The following is a 20,625-nucleotide window of genomic DNA, read 5'->3' as shown; positions in this document are numbered from 1 at the left end:
TGAAAGGCCATTTTTGCTCTCATCAAAAATCAGATTATCTAGGATCTAAGATCTGAACAGTCAAACTCACTCTTAAAATGCAGTGATATCTTGATTTAGGGACAACTCAAACATCAAGTTACATGGTTCTAAGTCTACCAGTTGGACACTCTTTTAAGGGAGCTAGTTGGAAACTTTTGATATCGACAAAGTGTTCACATTATTTTGCAGTGACGGCCACCTGCCTGACAGCCATCCATCTTGGAATTTCTCAATATAGGTATGGTTCCCATCTTGAGAAGTGTTGAGATAGATGGTTAGTAGTAGGCCAAGCATCATCTTGGGGAAAGGAAACTCGTTACATTGCACGTGGCAGCAGCAGTGATTGCTCGTATTTTAAGTTGTTCAGAAAAGCCCTGTTCCTTTTGCTCAGCAGAGGAGACTTATCATACAGACTCTTTACAACAAAAAAAGAAAAAGTTGCGTATAAATGTTAAACTCCAAAATGCCCCTTATCTTGGTTTGGATACTGGTAAGGTTCTTTTCTCCATTGCGCTAGATTCTGGTGAGTTTGCACCTTTTCCTGCATGAGCTCAAAGCTTTAAGCAAGTACATGCTGTTAGTTCATATGATTTTAGAAAGAACAGATGGAAGAACCCAAATCTCCTTCACGGTATTCTTTGGGACCTCCATGGGTCTTTAAAGGAAGGCAAGTGTAATCTTTTTTCCTCCTCTTTCATGCTTTGGTTTCTTAATTTTTAGTTTCTTTGAGCTTGACAAATGGTGTTGAGCAAGTGCTTAGCGTTTTCCTGGATTTGTGGGTTCAGGGCACTGTACCAGCTTCATCTTCTAAAGGCAGACATGACTCGTGCCTTGATCCCCAAGGAATTTAGACTCGTTGAGGCATTTGGGTATGCCCAATCATCTGTTTTATGTTAGATAACTTCAGTTTTTCAGCCTTCTAAACTGTGTGTGTGTGTGGGGTGTTAACGGGGAGAAAATGATTGGGTTTTGCAGATATACTCTTGGTGGGATGTTCCTTGCTCATTATGATGATAGTCCTGCTGGAGCTTTTGATGAGGTATTTCACTATTTCTTTGTATGCTCTTCCTTTTTCTTATTTTATATTTTCTTGATGATTATTCACTGGACAGTTCTTTCTTGCATGGTTACTTTATTTATAAAATAAAAGTTTCAGTTTAGGAATAGCTAAAGCAAATCTACGGTTGTCGGATGAGCAAGGAATTTGTGCATTTGGGGCTGAACTTTTAACGTCAACTCTTCATAATGGAAAAGTGAGAGGATTGCTGGCCTATTTTGAGCCTTTAAGAACTCTTCCTTTCTTGTCAACTTTTTACGACCATGCATGGATCAATGAGTTGTTGGGTTAACTACATTCCCAGTAGTTGTTTTCAGGATTTCACTTGAATATATGAAATTCAAGTCATAGGACGAGGGCTTCAATTCATTCGTTCCCTGGTCGCGTCGATGCCCCAAAATCCTGTGGCATTTGTGAGTCAGTCTAACTCATTCTCGGAGGCTGATTCAGAGATGGTCACAATTCCACATAAAGTTGTCATGAGAATTTGCTGAGTTACGTGGCAAATTATAGGAAAACATGACATAAATAACAAGGACAAAAGGAAATAGCACAGATTAAATCAGATAAGGAACTCTTTTGACAAAAAGAATATGCTTAAAGTGGAAAGATTTTCAATAGAATGGAGATGTTCATCAATATGATCCTAATGGACATACTAATTAAAGACACTGTTACCTTTTAATATTCTTTGGTCTATGCACAATATGTTTTTTAGTGGTCTTTACTTTACATATGTAACATGTTTTTTTTCCCTTTAAATATTTCTGAGTTCTTAGTTTCTATTATGTTCTTGAAAGATTATAAAGCCCAAGGGGTTGGGGGGCATGATGTACTCACTTCTCAGGCAATATGATATTCTTATGGAAAATAGTGGCCCTGTGTCAGATATTTTGTTTAGGCTTGCATTGTTGCACTCAAATTCAAAGACTAAAAGTGTGGATCCTACTTGGATTTTTTTATATAAGAGTCAATTCATGATCCTAAGCTAAAGCTGTGTTGGTTCAGACATAGGTCGAGTTGGTTATGGTCTTCAAGCCTCTGGTTGATTTTATGACTTGGTGCTAGCTGACAAAGAAACGTTGGTTTACTCTTTCAGATGGTGGTTATTGCAGGCATCGTATGGAATCCACCAACTTCATGCGCGTAAGTTTTTTGTTTTTTTGGGTTGACCAATTTTAATGTTCTTTGCCTTTTGCATCTCTAACCAAATCCAGAAGAAATTCTGAATTTCTTGTGACTTGTAAAGTGGTCGTGTAATCTTTGTTAGGCCTTACTGACATGTTTTTGTTATTTTGGACGTAAATTCATGTATTTCTTACTGAAATTTTTATTGCCTCTTGTAGACCATCATTTGGATAATAAATTTTATTAATTTCATTTGATGAATTTTTGTGTTTGTAATTGCTAGATGGGCTACAAGGGTTCTTGTGAACAATCATGAAGCTTGTCAGCATGGAAGGAAGGTGTGGTATTTACCATTTCAACTTCCTCTTTATGCTTATTGGAACTTAGGAGTTCACTTAATTGTCTACTGTGTTGCCTTTTCATCTAGGATGTTGGGCTACCCAGTCACTTTGCATCATTCTCTAAGGTAAGCAGCTTTATTGCACTACAAAGATTCTGGATACCAAAAGAATGCATCTTTTGTGTGTGTGTGTGTGTGTGAGAGAGAGAGAGAGAGAGAGAGAGAGAGAGAGAGAGAGAGAGAGAGAGAGAGAGAGAGAGAGAGCAATGTATTTGCTTGACTTTGATCCATATAGGTTCAATGCAACTGTTAGGAAGAGATATAGTGTAAGAAGCATACTTAAGTTCCAAATTTTCCAAAAAAGGCCATAATTACTAGACAAGAAACCCTCTACTTCTTGGTAAACACCAAAACTGAGTAGTCCAAAACTGTACAACAACAACAACAACAACTACGCCTTCATCCCAAAACAATTGGGGTCAGCGATATGAACCAAAAAAGAAATTCATTTTGGGTCTTCCACATGAATCCTTTTCCTCCAATCATTTCTATCCAACGCCATGTCCTCGGTGAGGTTCAAAGCATTCATATCCTTTCCTATCATCTCCATCCAAGTCTTCCTAGGCCTACCCCGACCTCTTTTAACTAATATATTTTCCCATTTCTCCAACCTTCTAACTGGAGCATCATTAGGCCTTCGCCGAATATGTCCAAACCACCGTAAACGATTCTCTCGCATCTTATTTTCAATGGGTGCAACACCTACCTTCTTACGTATCTCTTCGTTCCGAATCTTATCTTTTATTGTATTTCCACACATCCATCTAAGCATCCGCATCTCAGCTACACTCATTTTTTGAATATGATGTCTCTTGGCAGCCCAACATTCCGTACCATATAGTAAAGCGGGTCTAATAGTCGTCCTATAAAACTTTCCCTTCAACCGCAATGGCATTCTACGATCGCACAACACTCCAGTAGCACTTTTCCATTTCATCCACCCAACCTTTATCCTATGATTTACATCTCCATCAATTTCTCCATACTTTTGAATGATGGATCCCAAATATTTGAAATAATCATTCACCGGTATATCTTGCTCACCAAGCTTCACTACACTCCCATCACTACTTCGTTGCTTACTAAACCGACATTCCATATATTCAGTCTTACTCTTACTCAACTTAAAACCTCTAGCTTCCATTGTCTGTCTCCATAATTCTAACTTAGCATTAACCCCAGCTCTAGACTCATCAATCAAAACAATATCATCAGCAAACAACATACACCACGGTACATTTTCTTGAATTGATCTCGTAAGCTCATCCATCACTATCGCAAATAGGAAAGGGCTTAAAGCAGATCCTTGATGTAACCCAACCGTTATCGGAAAATTGGTTGTCACCCCTCCACAAGTGCGGACATTGGTTACTACTCCTTCATACATATCTTTAATTATACTAATGTACTTGAGAGAAACACCTTTCTTCATCATTGTCCACCAGAGAACGTCCCTAGGTACTCTATCGTATGCCTTCTCTAAATCAATAAAAACCATATGCAAATCTTTGTTCCTCTCTCTATATCTTTCAATAAGTTGTCTAAGAAGATGTATAGCTTCCATAGTTGATCTTCCAGGCATAAAACCAAATTGATTCTCCGATACCATGACAACCTTCCTCAACCTAGACTCAATCACCCTCTCCCAAAGTTTCATAGTATGACTCATGAGTTTTATACCACGATAGTTTGTGCAATCTTGTATATCACCCTTATTCTTATATAAAGGCACCAAAGTACTCTTCCTTCACTCATTAGGCATCTTATTTGTTCGCCAAATCAAGTTAAAAAGATTTGTCAACCATTCTAAACCTTTCTCTCCCAAGCATTTCCAAGCCTCGATAGGTATACCATCTGGGCCAACTGCCCTTCTTGATTTCATTTTCTTCAAAGCCTCTGCAATTTCTTTCTTTTGAATCTTGCGCATGAAGTCACGATGAATCTTGCGCATGTAGTCCAAAACTGTAACTCTGCTTATATTGTGTATAGGGCTCAGGTCAATATATATCAAAAGCATAAATGCTTTATCTGTTCGATAGAAAAAGCTTTCAGGTCAATGAAATGTTGCTCAAAACGTATGAGGGAAAGGGTTCTACAGCATTTGCCCTATGGAATTTTTGCTATTTAAGGATTTAGAGGATTAGTGTTGGAACTTTTCTTTCTCAGTGACAACCTTCTAGGTATCTTTGTTATTTTAAAGGTTTAGGTGCTACTCAAAGATCCAAATGTTCATGTGTTTTGTTTTGTAGGGCCAAGACATCAATTAGAATTTGTTAGTTTATATTAGTCTATGCTTTACAATTTTAGGTATTTGTTTAGTCATTACCAACCTGACCCAAGTCTTTATAGACTACAATGTTTTATCCATGATTCTTTACTGCTTCATACAATAGCCAGAGTCTGGCATGTTCTTTGGCATAAATCAGTGGAAAACCTATCCATACACATCCAGATTTACCATCTCTATATAGATGAATCATTGATATCTATCTATGCAATTCTGTATGTGCAGATGTTTGAATGTGGGTGAGTGTGTATTTACCTATTCCACATAGATGCATATGTAAACCTACAGTTATATGCACATTTATGCCCATAAATTGCGCTTAATGTACTAGTATTAGTGTTTATGTCAGTAGTTATCTGTGTCATCGTAGGTGTTAGGCAGCACCTAAGTGACTGAGTGAATCCTTGGCTCCTCGAAACCAAAATTAAGAATTTTCTCAATATTACGAAAATATTGAAAATTTAGATGATTTTACTAAAGTCTGCATTTATATTTTCTAATTCATATTCAACAAAGTGTTATAATCATATAAAAATTCATGGTTGTTATTAGCATTTGCAGTAGCATCTTATATGATTACATGCTGTAGACATTATAATTAATAAAATGTTTGCATTTACAAGATAAAATCATAAGGTATACTCGTGCCATGGACTCTAAAATGCAGGAGTTGGTAAAAGAAAACAAATTCAACATATATAACTTGTTGAAATCTGTTTGCTCAAAAATAAGTTTGAACATAGCTTTGATTGCTGAACAGAATCCAAAAATCGAAATCTAAAAAATAAAGGATGAAGAGAAATGCCTTAACCATCATCATCATTGTTACTAATCATCTGTTTTTGCCTTACGGCTCATAATTAAGCAAAAAAACACCTAGGTGACATCTAGGTGTTGTTTCCCTCCTAGACAGTCACCTACAACCACTTTGTGCTTGGGCTGGAACCTAGCTTGCATAGTTGCTCAGCTGAGCGCATACACATGCCTTTCTCTACAAAGGCACTTTATGCTTTATTTAAGTTCCTACAACCTTTCGCGAATGCTCATGACCTTGACTTTTCACTTTTTTTCTTAATGAAGAGAATTGATGTGATCAGGGAGACACCAAAAGATAAGTGCAATGGTTTTTTCAAGTTTCTCAGTATGGATCCTAAATGTGATGACAAGAAAAAGTACATGGAGATTGAAATAGCAGATACCATTAGCTCTTCTGCTACTGCATTTTGCAATATAAGCATTCCTATGAGTGGTACGTCCCATATGATATATACTTTTTCTTAATAGTCTAAGTCAGAGATATAATTGCTTGTCCATTAATGATTTGCTTTTAATTTTTAGGTTATACAAATTAATTGAACTAGCATCTTGAACAAAAGTATTTTTGGTTGAACATTAGTGAAATTCTCGTAGCTTTCCTAATGTGGAAAGCACATAGAACATTTTTGAGGTTCTTACTCCCAATGAAAAGATACAGTAATTTTATTTTGTTGATATTGCAAGGGTGGAAGATAGATAATGGTTGGATGGGGCCTCACATTCGGATGTATCTCCCTAGTTTCAGGTTTGTCTGTTCAGCCATAATCGTGGAATAAATTATTAAGATTTGCATCATTTTTCTGATAGAAAGGAAATTTTAGATCATACTGTAACTTTTGGTTTACATATTAACTATGTTTTTTTATATGCACTCTGCTTACTTTAAATAATTATTCTCATGATGAGACGATCAAAAGCCACTTGTTAACATTTCATTTTTCAGGTTCTTGTAAACTTTTGACCAAAGTGCAACAGATTTGTGATTTTCACTGTTAAGCACGAGACAGTCTCATTTCTATGATGTGGTTCCATTACAGTGGCAACACTGAGCATAATCCTCACCTTCTTAAATATTCTTGCCAGATTGATTGCAGGTTTGTTGTTCTCTCTGAAACTTTTAGTACTGTTGTAAAGGAGCTGGAATGCAAATCTTATGGTTTATGTACTTTTGCTTGATTGTGGTGAATTATATAATTAAATGTGACTAACAGTTAATTGTATAAGTCAATGAAGTGAGAAATTCTAGATCAGGAAAATATGTTAACCAACATAAGCATGTCTGCTGTTTACATGTGTGGATTGAATTGGACTTGGGTCAGATTCAGGCTATGTCGTGCTTTGTCTGACTGATTACTTGCCAAATCTTGTGAAATTTCTTCTAAGTTGGGTTTGATCCCAGGCCAAATTTGTTGGAAAATATGCTTCACTTAGTGGGTCAGGCAACTGAGCTTGAACCAGGTGCGCTCGGAGGCACGCATGTACACACACTATCTTTCAAGTGATAATTTTTCTCACTTAGGATCAAGTCTTCTGTCCAGTGGGTACTCGTGCAACTATACTCCGAGGATACAATGGAGCTTTCACCTTGTGAAAAAATGGTCCACACCTTGTATTGGGTGAGACCGATAACCTCAACATGGATCACCTTAAACATCCTCTTGACTAGGATCCAGGTTTGACATATGCTCGAATTGGGTATTGATATTGGGTTCAAATATAAGTATGGATCATGTATGCAAGCAGGTATGGATACAGACTGAATTTGGGTATGAATCTGAATAGCTATCTTAAAAGTCAATTGGATCTGGATCCTAAAAGCACTTCGAGAGAGAGAGAGAGAGAGTGTTTAGCTGGTGGAAGAGGAGAGCTCAAGAGAGAGGGAGAGAGAGAGAGGAGAGTAGAGGTGAGGGATTAGAGAAATGAAAGAGGGTTGAGGTTTATATAGACCCCAGCCACCATAAAGGCTCATGAAGGGCCTTTAAGAGGCCCAAACAACTAGCCTTAATGGACCTAGGCTAGCCAAACAGCCAGTCCAAGGAGGGCAATGAAAAAGGACCAAAAGAGCATGAATAGGGTCCAAAATGATCTTGGCAGGATCATGAACGTCCAAGACCGAGTCAAAGGTCAATGGGTAAAAAGGGTTGGGTGACTTATGGACCGTTTGGACCATAAATGCCCATGCAAAGACATTGGGCAAGGTCCAAACAGGTTCAGGTCAAGGTCCAAAAAGATCCAAGATAATTTAAGGTTGGGTCAAAGTCCATTAATGGGTTGGTGAAATGTCAGTTTTACACTTGGATATTAAATTTGTCCAAACACTAAAAGGATAGGTCCAAGACCAAACCCAAACCCAAACTCAAACCCAAACCCAAACCCAAACCCAAACCCAAATTCGAATTCAAATTCAAGTCCAAAGTCCAAATACAAATCCAAGTCTAAAGTCAAAGGTCAAGCGTCAAGAGTCAAAGGACAAGATCTAAGATCTAAGTTTCAAGGTCCATGGTTTATGGTTCATGGTCCAAGAATAAAGTGATATATAAGCCCAAGATCTACTGCCCCTTGAAGGCCTTGCCCTCTAAGGCAGCACTCCTCTATATAAGGACAAGTGAAGTTCCTACAACCTTCAATACAAAATTAAACTGGTGAAAAATACAAAATTAAACTGGTGAAAAAGATAAGAAACCCATAAACATAAAGAAATATAGGAAAAAGAGTAGGACACTTCGATAGTTTTGAGCCAAAACCCCATCCCCCATGTGGATCAAAACTATGGAAAGGACTCAAGAGGTTGTACCTAAAGATCCGATGCATAAATGAAAGTACCTTTTGGATTTGAACCTCAACATTAGTTTTACTAAGTCTTAGTCAATTTGAGACCCCAATAGTGTGTGAAAATATCTCAAAAAAGAGATAAAGTGTGCGATAAGCACAACACCACCAATGTGCACAAATGCACAAGAACACTTAGAACAAATGTACACGAAGGTACAATAAAGAAACTCAAATGCACAAAGGCATACAAAATATAAAGAATTTTATTGAGAAGAATGGAGAACAAAAGCTCCAAGAAGTGAAGTTTACAAAGGGGGAACTCCCCTATTTATAACAAGCAAGGAGGCTTGGAGGGGCTCCACTAGCTGTTGGAGCCCCTCCAACGGTTAGAATTCTAATCGTTGGAGAGGCTCAACAGCTAGTGTTGAGCCCCCTCCAAGTTTGACTTTGAGTCAAACAAAAAAAGGAAAAATAAAATGAAGAAAAAAGAAAAAGAAGAAAAAGTAAAAGTACAAAAAATATTACAACATATTCATAATTATGAATATGCGCAAAAGAAGGGAAATGACTATAATACCCTTGCGGGTTTTAATATATTTACATATATATATAAAGATAGATACATATACATATATACATCATGTATATATGTATATGTATCTCTCTTTATATATATATGTAAATATTTACATAAGAGAGATACAATTTAACACTCTCCCTCCAACTTAGGGCACAATGACCGAAAGTTTGCTAAGAAAAAAGTTGAATCTTGAAGAGCAAAGCACCTTGGTGAAGAAATCTGCCAACTGATATTCTGAAGTCACATAAGGAAGATCGATGACTTTTTGTAGATATGCCTCTCTGACATAATGGCAGTCCATCTCAATATGCTTTGTCCGCTCATGAAAAGTGTGATTCTTAGCAATATAGATTGCACTCTTATTATCACAACACAACTTTGTGGGTTCTTGAATTGGAATTCCCATGTCTTGCAGCAACTGATGAATCCAGACAATCTCCATAGTTGTAGAAGCCATGGCTCGATATTCTGCTTTGGTGGACGATAGAGACACCTTCTGTTGTTTCTTACATCTCCATGAGATCAGGGATTCACCTAAAAAAATGCAAAAGCCTGTAGTGGAGTGACGATTATTTGGGTCACCTCCCCAATCAGAGTCAGTATATGCAATTAAATTTAACTCAGAAGATGAGGAAAGGAAAACTCCCTTGTTTAGAGTTCCCTTTATGTATCTGACAACTCGGAGAACGACACTCATATGAACAGATGTAGGAGCATGCTGAAATTGGCTTGCAGTATGCACGGCATGAGAGATGTTCAGCCTTGTGATGCTAAGATACATTAGAGATCCCACAAGTTGCCAGTAGGGGGTAGGATCCTCCAGAGGTTTCCCATCATCGATCTTCATTTTTGATCCCACAATTTCAGGGGTCTCATAGATTTTATCATCAGTAATACCTGATCTGTCAAGAATCTCACAAGCAAGTTTAGTTTGAGACAAGAAATAGCCTCTATGAGAGTAGGCTACCTCGATACCAAGAAAGTAAGTTAGATACCCCAAGTCTGACATTTCAAACCTTTCTTTTAAAGTGGTTTTAATGTTTCTGATGCTCTTTATGTCACTACCTGTTATCAACATGTCATCAACATACAACAGTAAAATCATAATTCCTGCATCAGACTTTTTGACGAACAGAGCAGTGTCAGTGTAGCATGAGGTAAAACCATCTTGAACCATCACATCATTAAATCGATCATATCAAGCCTTAGAGGCTTGTTTTAAACCATAAAGTGCTTTTTGCAAACGAAGGACTTTCCCTTTTGGTACGTTTATACCAGGAGGAGCATCCATGTGGACTTCTTCATTAAGGTCCCCATTTAGAAAGGCATTTTTAACATCCATTTGGTAAATATTTCATTTTTTAATAGATGCAATAGTGATCAAACATCTTACAGTAACCATTCGTGCAACAGGGGCAAAGGTTTCTTCGTAATCGATGTCGTATTCTTGACTATATCCTTTTGCGACAAGACAAACTTTATACCTTTCGAGAGTGCCATCACTCTTGGTTTTGATTTTAAAAACCCATCTACATCATATTGTTTTCTTTCCTTTTGGAAGACATTGAAAAACCCAAGTTTTGGCTTTGTTGAGGGCTCTAAGTTCGTTGTTCATGGCATCCCTCCACTCTATCATTTCCTTAGCTTCCTTAAAATTTCTAGGTTCTTGATATGAGTGAATGACACTAAGACATGCCCTATGTTTTGGAGAAAAAGACTCATAGGAAATAAATCTAGAAGGATTTTTCCTAGATCTTTCAGTTCTTCGAGAGTGGTTGGAAGATTCACTAAGGTCACTATATTTCTCTATTGCACTTCTAAAAGTGCTTTTATCTCTATGTGTATAAGTAATTCGTTCATTTATTATTTCTTCTTCATCATGAATGGTTTGAGGAATACTTTCACTTATATCCTCATTCTCATTCAATTCATCATCGCTAAAAAAATCTTCATTTCTAGATAATAGTTCAAACAAAAAAGAGTAATCGGCATTATCTTCATGAGTTTTGTGTTCTTCAAAACCACTTATGTTTTCTAAAAATGTTACATTTCTTGAAACATATAGTTTATCATTTTTAATATCATAACACCTAAAACCTTTTTGTGTTTCCGAATATCCCAAAAACGCACAAGGAATAGCTTTGGGAGATAATTTATCATTCTTATCGGTGAGAACAAAACATTTACAACAAAAAATTCTTAACCTATTGTAATCGGGTTCTTTTTTATACAAGATTTCATATGGAGATATTTGATTCAAGTTTTTGGATGGAAGTCGGTTTATGAGATAAACCGATGCAAGAGCCGCTTCGGCCCAAAATCTTTTTAGAATTTTTTGAGAAATGAGCAAAGTTCTTGTAGTTTCAATTATGTGTCTATGTTTTCGTTCGGCCAACCCATTTTGTTGAGGAGTTTTGGGGCAAGACCTTTGATGAACAATCCCATTATTTTCAATATAACTTTTGAAATTATTTGAGAGATTCTCCCTCGGAATCGGTTCTAAGAATTTGCAATTTACTATTGAATTGATTTTGTATTAACATGTGAAAACCCTTAAAAATAGAGAAAACCTCATGTTTATGTTTGAGGAAGTATATCCAACTATACCTTGAGAAATCATCCACATAAATAACATAATACGAAAAACCTCCCTTAGACACAACGGGTGCCGGTCCCCAAACATCCGAATGCACAATTTCAAAAGGCTTAGTTGAAAACATAGTTCTTTGTCCAAAAGATAAGCTTCTCATTTTACCAAGAATACAATCATTACAATTGAAATTGTCTTTACATAAAGTTTTAGCAAAATGTAAATAAGAAAGCTTGACAATATTTGGATGCCCAAGGCGTTTATGCCAAACATTTATATCTTTATGTTGGGCAACATTATAAAAAGAGGTTTTTGGAATTTGAAGAAATTCCATGAGATAAAGATCTCCCTTTCTAGAGCCTTCCCCAATCAACTTTCCAGGCCAGCGATCATTTTTCCAACATTTATTTGATGAGAATTTGATATCACACCCATGATCCGATAGTTGAGAGATGGAAAGCAAATTTAAATTTAGTTTTGGTATAAATCTAACTTTAGGAATAGAAAAACCTTGTCTTTCAAAATCACCAATTCTTTTTATTTCAAGAGAAGCTCCATCCGCGGTAGAGACAAAAGAAGGTGACAAATTTTTTGAGTATTTAGAAAGTGCAAAAACATTTGGAGTCATATGAAAGGATGCACCCGAGTCTAAGAGCCAAAGAGTCTTACCGGGAGGAGAAAAGGTGGTCATGGCGGCTCCGGAAACAGATCCATTGAGGAGTGGTTGAAGAGCTTCCATGATTTGATTGAGAGACAAAGTAGCATGGTTGGAAGTTGATGGACCTTCCTCCTTGGTTGATTGGAAAGTAGTAGACATAGCCACCATCTTCTTCCATTTAGGGCATACTGATTTAATGTGACCCGGTTCTTTGCAAAAATGGCATATGATCTTACTATAATCTCTTCTTCCATAATGCCCACCATTTTCTCTTCCTCCTTGATTTTTGTTAAAATAAGGGGGTTTATAGGTTTTAACATTATTCTCCGGTCTGGAGACGGCATAAGCACCCTCATCCTCATCTTTAGAGGGAACGACCAACACACTTAGATTGGTTTTATTCATTCCCAATCTAGTTTCTTCTCCACTTAATTTGGTAAGCACATCTTCCAATGGGGGAGAAGAGAAAGAAGACAAGAGAGATGATCTAGTTTGTTCAAACTCGGGTCTAAGCCCATTTAAAAAATTAAAGAAATGATCCTCTTCTAATTGTGTGGCCCTCAATTCAATAGCCTCACCACTCCATTTAGGTTCTTGGAGAGCAAGCTCATCCCAAATAGTGGATAACTCGACAAAATATTCTCTAACGGACATCTCTCCTTGTTGAAGGGTTAAAGCCTTCTTTTGGAGATAGTATTTATGGGACAAATCTCTTGAAGTATACATTCTTTCAAGATATTCCCATACTTGATATGCCTTTTTGAACTTTAGAATGTTGGCATTAATTTTGGTCTCAACCGAAGAGAAGAACCATGAGAGTATTTTGTAATTTTTCATTTCCCACTCTTCATGCTTCTTATTGTAATCTTTAAAAGCTTTTTCTCTTTCTTCTCCCTCAAGAACCTTGATCTCCCCTCTCTCAAGGATAGTAATTTTAGGTTTGGGTTCGGGAATAGTTCCTTGAACATATCCCCAAAGACCCTTTCCTTTTATATGGGCCTCCATATTCCCGGCCCATACATGATAATTCGTTCCATTTAATTTGAAGCCAAGAGAGAAGTGAGAATCCTTTTCACCCATTAGAGAGGATACAAAGAGAAATAAATGCATACCACAATGCGAAAAGAGTTCCTTCTTGATGTAGAAAGCTTCTAAAATATAGAATGAAGGACCGAGTCTTTACTCCAACCACCACAACTTAATGGCACGCTTTACGAGGTACTCCAACGAAGAGAGAAAAATACACGATCTTCTTTTCCTTTGAGCCTAGCTCTGATACCATGTGAAAATATCTCAAAAATAGATAAAGTGTGCGATAAGCACAACACCACCAATGTGCACAAATGCACAAGAACACTTAGAACAAATGTACACGAAGGTACAATAAAGAAACTCAAATGCACAAAGGCATACAAAATATAAAGAATTTTATTGAGAAGAATGGAGAACAAAAGCTCCAAGAAGTGAAGTTTACAAATGGGGAACTCCCCTATTTATAACAAGCAAGGAGGCTTGAAGGGGCTCCACTAGCTGTTGGAGCCCCTCCAACGGTTAGAATTCTAACCGTTGGAGAGGCTCAACAGCTAGTGTTGAGCCCCCTCCAAGTTTGACTTTGAGTCAAACAAAAAAAGGAAAAATAAAATAAAGAAAAAAGAAAAAGAAGAAAAAGTAAAAGTACAAAAAATATTACAACATATTCATAATTATGAATATGCGCAAAAGAAGGGAAATGACTATAATACCCTTGCAGGTTTTAATATATTTACATATATATATATAAAGATAGATACATATACATATGTACATCATGTATATATGTATATGTATCTCTCTTTATATATATATGTAAATATTTACATAAGAGAGATACAATTTAACATAGTGTTAGCCTTGAATTGAGAATCTTAATTGACTTTTCAAACACCATAACACACACTTTCACTTTTGGTGGTTATAGTGTATCTATCAGTATATAGAAATCACACATTAAGGGCCCTATGTTGTATCCAAGTTTCATTAGTGCTCTAGAGACAAAGTCCAAATCTCATAAAAGACGACCCCCACCTTTACACTCACATAGGTAAGTCCATTTAAGGTGTAAACCTGTTTGAAATACCACAACCATAAGGCTTATGGATCTTATTAAGAATTCAATTTACACTCAACCTCCGTATACAAGTTTCGAGCACTTGACATAAGGAATGAAAAATATTAAGTGCTTAATCCAATTACTTAGAGACTTGTTCTTTTCATTGAACCTCTAGATGTAGTTTGACCCTTATCATGTGGTTGGGTTTTCATCAACGATGATTGCTTTTACAAACTTTAACCTCATGCTCCTCTATATCTTAGAAACAATTTCTCGAGAGTTCCCTTGTCATAAGATCCGCTAAGTTTTGACGATTTCACATATTCAATTGAGATTACTCTTTGCTTAAGTAAATTATTCACATAATTGTGCTTTAGACTGATATATCTAGATTTTTTACCATAAATATTACTTCCTGCTTTGTATATAGTTTTTGACTATCGCAATGCATAGCTATTGGGGGTACAAACTCATCTCATAATGGTATTTTTATTAAGTGATTTTTTAGCCACTCAGCTTCCATACTAGCTGATGTTAGTGCTATAAATTTTGTTTCTACTGTAGAATAGGTTATCACAGTTAACTTCTTGGATCTCCAAGCAACTGTTCTAGATCCAATGGTAAATATTCAACTACTTGTGGATAATGACTCATTGGAATCAACATTTCAGTTCACATCATTGTACCTTTCAAGTACAAAAGTTTCATTCTCATAGAATATCTTATAATCTAGAGTTTATCTCATGTACTTCAGGACTCGAAAGATAGCATCATAATGCTCTTGTCTTGGATTATTAGTATATTAGCTCAACTTGTTCATGTTAAAAGCTATGTCTGGTCTAGTTTCATTCATAGCATACATAAGGCTATCAATAATGCTTGCGTACTCTAATTGAGATATACTTATTCTAGTGTTAATCGATAGCTTAACACTAGGATTAAACAGAGTAGCAACATGCTTACAATCATAATGATTACATTTCCTTAAAATTTTCTCAATGTAGTGGGGATTGAGTTAATTCATAAACATTTTATGCATGATCAATTTAATACCAAGTATAACATCAACTAAACTCATATCTTTCATGTCAAACTTAGATGATTTTTTTTTTTATATTATTTATGCATTCTACATTATTTCTTATGATTAGGACATCATCCACATAAAGACATAATTATAACATGACTACCTTCTATTTTGCTATATATGCATTTATCAAAGTCATAAATTTTAAATCTGTATGAAATAATTACTTTATCAATTTTTTCATGCCATTGTTTAGGTGATTGTTTCAAACCATGCAAGGATCTTAATAGTTTGAAAACCTTTTTTTCTTATCCTGGTTCAACATGACCTTCAGGTTGTTTCATATAAATTTATTTTTCCAAGACACCATTCAAAAAAACAATTTTAACATTCATTTGATGAATATCAAGGTTCTAAATTAATGTCAAAATAATCATAGTTCTAATAGATGCAATCCTACTTACATGAGCATAAGTGTCAAAATAATTAAGTCTAGGTTTTTGTTTGAAACCTTTAGCTACAAATCTAGTCTTAAAATTTTCAATAGCGCCATCAGTTCGAAGTTTTTCCTTGAAAATCTATTTACATCCTAAGGGTTTAAAATCAGAGGGTAAATAAATTAAAATCCAAGTTTTATTTTAAATGATAGAATCTAATTCACTTTCTATAGCTTCTTTCCAAAAAGCAACATCAGGAGATGTCATAGCTTTTGAAAAAGAAATTAGGTCTCTATCTATCACGTAGAGATGAAAATCAATGCCAAAATCTTTTTGTTTTCTAAATTTTTTATTTTTTTGAATTTCAGGAATTTCAGGCTTACACATTCTTTCCTTTGGATTATTTTCAATATATTTTGGAGCTTCAAGTGATTTTAAAGTTAAATATTCTCTAAATTCAGTTTGGATAGATTTTAAAATCATTTTTGTTTTAATATCTATAAATTTATGTCTTACTATTTTGAGAATATCTAATGAAAACACATATTTTGGTTTTTTGACAAAGTTTGGTTAATTTTGGTTTAGTAAGTTTTACATAAGCAATGCATCCACAAACTTTTAAATAATTTAAAATTTGTTTTCTACCTTTCCAAAGTTTACAAGGTATAGTGTTAGATTTACAATATGAAACTATATTCAAGATATAACATGAACTAAGCAATGCATCACCCCATAGATTATAATCTATACTAGAACTTATAAACTTTAAATTAACCATATTTATTAAAGTCATATTCTTACATTTAGTTACACCATTGTTGAGGAGTATATGAACCTGTATTTTGTCTATGTATTTCATGAATTTTACAAAATTCAATGAACTCATTTGAAAGATATTCACCACCTCTATCAAATCTAAAAACTTTATTTTGCAATTATGAAAATTTTCAACCACTATGAAAATCTTAAAAATTTCAAATGATTCATCTTGTATTTTCATGAGATAGACATAAACATATTTTGATAAATCGTCAATTAAAGTTATAAAATAATTATTACCCCTACAAGTTAAGGTTTTTTTCAAATCACATACATCACTATGTATTAAATCTAGTAGTTTAGAAGTTCTTTCAACACTTAGAAAATGTTCTTTTGTAAACTTTGCTTGAATATGAACATCACATTTTCTAACATGCTCAACTTTGCATTTAGGAATAAGTCCTAAGTTATTCATGTTTCTCAAAGACTTATAACTAATATGTCATAATCCAACATGTTATAAATCATACGAGTCAAACATATAAACAAAAGCAAAATCAACTTTATTAATCAAATTAAGCTTAAATAACCCATTGGTGTAATAACCTTTGCTGACAAACTTATAGTTCTTCGACAATATAATATTGTCAGATTACATTATAACTTTGAAACCATGAGTTATAAGCAGATAAGCAAATACAAAATTATTCATTATGGTAGGTATGTGATACACATTTTGGAGGGTTAAACATTTTTCAGATGTGAAGTTAAGTTTCACACTCCCTTTTCAATGAACCTTAACTTCATGTTTATCTCTCATATAGATGTTATAGTCTTTTCTCACAATTTTGTACGTTTTAAACGTACTTTTATCGTTGAATGAATGAATCATTAATCCGGAATCCACATACTATCTTTTATTCGAATTAATAATGAATATCTCACTAATTACAATCAGCAGGTTGTCATAAGGTTTACTAGCTTTATTACCTTGAAATTTCTTTTTATGTCGGCATTCTCTCATATAGTGACCCAAAAATAATTTTTTAGTAATGAACTTAGATTTCTTATTCTTGTTCCTGAGTTCGAGTTTAAACCTTGGTTTGTGTTCAATCATTAGCACAAACTTATTTTACTTCATCTTTCTTAACCTCGAGATCGAGCTTCCACCTCTATTCTAAGATGTTAAATAAGTTATTCTAAGGTAAACTCTTTATTTTTATATTTTAATTCATTTTTATAATCTTTTCAAGTTGGAGGCAATCTGCCAATGGTTGTAGACACCTGAAATAACTCATCAGGGTTTATACCTTGAGACTTGATCCAATTAGTCAAGATCTGCATCTCATAGATTTGAGGTAACAATGACTTATCATCGAAGAATTTGAAATCTATATATTTATTTATGATTTCCTGCATCCTCCGTTTTGTACTTGCTATAACTTATTTGCCATGGTGTTTTTCGAGTAGAGGTCGAACAAAGCGTCTGAAAGAGCATTCAGTATATGTTTGTGATACATGAAATCCTGCATCCACTTTCGTCTCTTTTAGTTTTCAATAATGGTTTTGTCTTTCTGTTCTTTTGGACATTCCTCTGTAAATACATACACAACATTTGCCTTAGTGAGGAAGATAAGCACCTTGTGTTGCCACCTTTTGAAATTGATGTCATGGACAACTTAGGCAACTTCTGGTTTTTAACTTTAACAGTTGCTACTTTGCAGAACTATCGCTTGAAAATTGTTGAAAAATATGCTTCACTTAGTGGGTCGGGCAACTAAGCTTGAACCAGGTGCGTTCGAAGGCACGCATGTACACGCATTATCTTTCAAGCGATAGTTGGCCCCACTTAGGATCAAGTCCTCGGTGCAATGGGTACTCATGCAACTATGCTATCAAGACATAACCAAGTTTTTGCCTTCTCGTAAAAAATTAGTCCACACCCTGCATTGAGTGAGACCGATAATCTCGACACGAACCATCTTGAACAATCTCTTGACTAGATTAGGATGATTCAGGCTTGACGTATGCTCGAATTGGGTATGGATCTTATATATAAGTGGATATGGATACAGACTGCAAATGGGTATGGATCCGAACTATAGATGGGTATGGATCCAAATAGCACTTAGAGAGAGAGAGAGTTAAGCTTGTGGGAGAGGAGGAGAGAGAACTCAAGAGAGAGAGATAGGAGAGAAGAGAACTAAGGGATTAGAGAAATGAGAGAGGGTTGTATATAGGATCCAACCACCATAAAGGCCCATGAAGGGCCTTTAAGAGACCCAAACTCATAGCCCAAGGAGGGTGTCGATAAAAGACCAAAAGCGGTAGGGTCCAAAATGACCCTTGTAGGGTCATGAACGTCCAAGACTAGGTCAAAGGTTAAAAAGGGTTGGTCGGCTTATGGATCGTTTGGATCATAAATGCCCATGCAAAGACATTAGGCAAGGTCCAAATGGATCCGAGTCAAGGCCCAAAAAGATCCAAGATAATTTAAGGTTGAGATTCGAGTCACGGTCCAAAAAGATTCAAGATAATTTAAGGTTGGGTCAAAGTCCATTAATGAGTTGGTCAAAGGTTGGTTTTAACTTAGGATTAAATCCATCCCAAGTACCGAAAGATAGGTCCAAGATTAAAACCAAATTCCAAGCCCAAATCCAAGTCCAAGGTCAAGGGTCAAGATCCAAGGTCCAATGATGAAATGATGTACAAGCCCAAGATCTAATGCCTCTTGAGGGCCTTGCTCTCTAAGGCAACACCCCTCTATATAAGGAAATAAGAAATTCCTTCAACCTTCAATATGAGACTAAACTAGTAGGAAATACAAGAAACTCATAAACTTAGGAAAATGTATGAAAAAGGACACTTTGGTAGTTTTGAGCCAAAATCCCAACAAAATCAACCAACGGCTCTTATGAGGATTTATTTATCTTCATTTTCTTGTTTGTTATCACTAACCTGCTCATCTTTATTGCGCTGAGGTATATTTTTTTGAGTTACTAGCTTTGAAGTTTATCTTTTTTGTTTGCAGTATGCGAGCAGTTGAACCTGCCAAAATAACAGAAGCTGATTCTTCAAGGATAAATAATCATGATGAGAGACAGATAGATCAAGAAAGTAAATCAACTGGAGTTCACGCATTTTCTAGCAACTCGAAGAATGTGGAAGCCCTAACAGAGAACGAGAAACGATGCAGAAGCATTTCCATTCTTTTGTCAAAACCTATATTAGCATTGGAGTTCAACTGCATGACCATGCAGGTCGAAGCTCCTCATGTAGTAATTCAAAAAACCTGATAAGATGAGATGAAGCTTCAGGAACCTTGGTGAGAAGACATATTATTTTCTTCAGTTTGGTTTTCTTGTCTTCATATGATTGGCAACTACCGTACGTGGAATTTGGAAATCATAGACTTTCCAATATTTAGCTTCGTTTCCATAACTAGTTGCTCAAACATGTGGCATATGACAGGCTCAACTTTGTGATTACATGTCGTTCATGGAAGATCCTGAATGACTGATGTTCTGAATGAACATTTTCCCTTGATCCAAATGCTGTTTGGCGTTAGATTGAAAACTGGAGTTGATTTTTTTTTTTTTTTGACATTAGTTCGGATAATGTCTTGACAATCTTAGTTCAAAGTTATTAGTTGAACATCAAAATTTTGTTTAAGTCCCCTTGTCTAAGTATGGATCTTAATCCATTATCTTCACCTTCTTTCAATTGCTATTACCTAAAATGGCCTCTAGTGTTTGCTAACAAACTAAAGAACCAGACATCCCTTAACATGCACAGTAAACTTGAAGTTTCTGGGTATGGAGACCAGGAGTAACTCGTTTCTAGTAGATCCAGTGAGAGTTGAAACATCTTTTACCTAACTTTCATGCTTCATGCATTATGCATGTGGGGAGGGAGCTGTGGAGCATCTCTTACTGTATTGGATTGCATTTGATGGGGTTCAGGTACATTTTTATGTTTCGCCCAAACATGATCCCTCACGAGAT

General features: G+C 35.6%; 1 protein-coding gene across 2 annotated transcripts; it reads left to right on the top strand.

Moving 5' to 3' along the window:
- The first annotated feature begins 406 nt into the window (after window positions 1–406).
- On the top strand, window positions 407–20,173 carry LOC149821220 (protein NEOXANTHIN-DEFICIENT 1). Of its 2 annotated transcripts, XM_089982378.1 has the most exons (10): window positions 407–688; window positions 807–890; window positions 997–1,060; window positions 2,178–2,224; window positions 2,490–2,544; window positions 2,634–2,672; window positions 5,974–6,142; window positions 6,394–6,454; window positions 6,747–6,803; window positions 19,653–20,173. In XM_089982378.1, the coding sequence occupies exons 1-10, from the start codon at window positions 627–629 to the stop codon at window positions 19,915–19,917; spliced, it is 903 nt and encodes a 300-aa protein (XP_089838504.1). In that variant the 5' UTR covers window positions 407–626; the 3' UTR covers window positions 19,918–20,173. The 2 variants fall into 2 exon arrangements, with proteins under 2 accessions (XP_089838504.1, XP_089838505.1); XM_089982379.1 differs by lacking the exon at window positions 19,653–20,173 and having other exon boundaries at window positions 409–688; window positions 6,653–6,982.
- Window positions 20,174–20,625: the final 452 nt, after the last annotated feature.

Source organism: Nuphar pumila, chromosome 12 (genome assembly GCF_984573655.1).
Source record: "Nuphar pumila chromosome 12, dmNupPumi1.hap1.1, whole genome shotgun sequence".
Taxonomy (NCBI): domain Eukaryota; kingdom Viridiplantae; phylum Streptophyta; class Magnoliopsida; order Nymphaeales; family Nymphaeaceae; genus Nuphar; species Nuphar pumila.
This window is presented reverse-complemented; position numbering and strand designations above follow the sequence as displayed.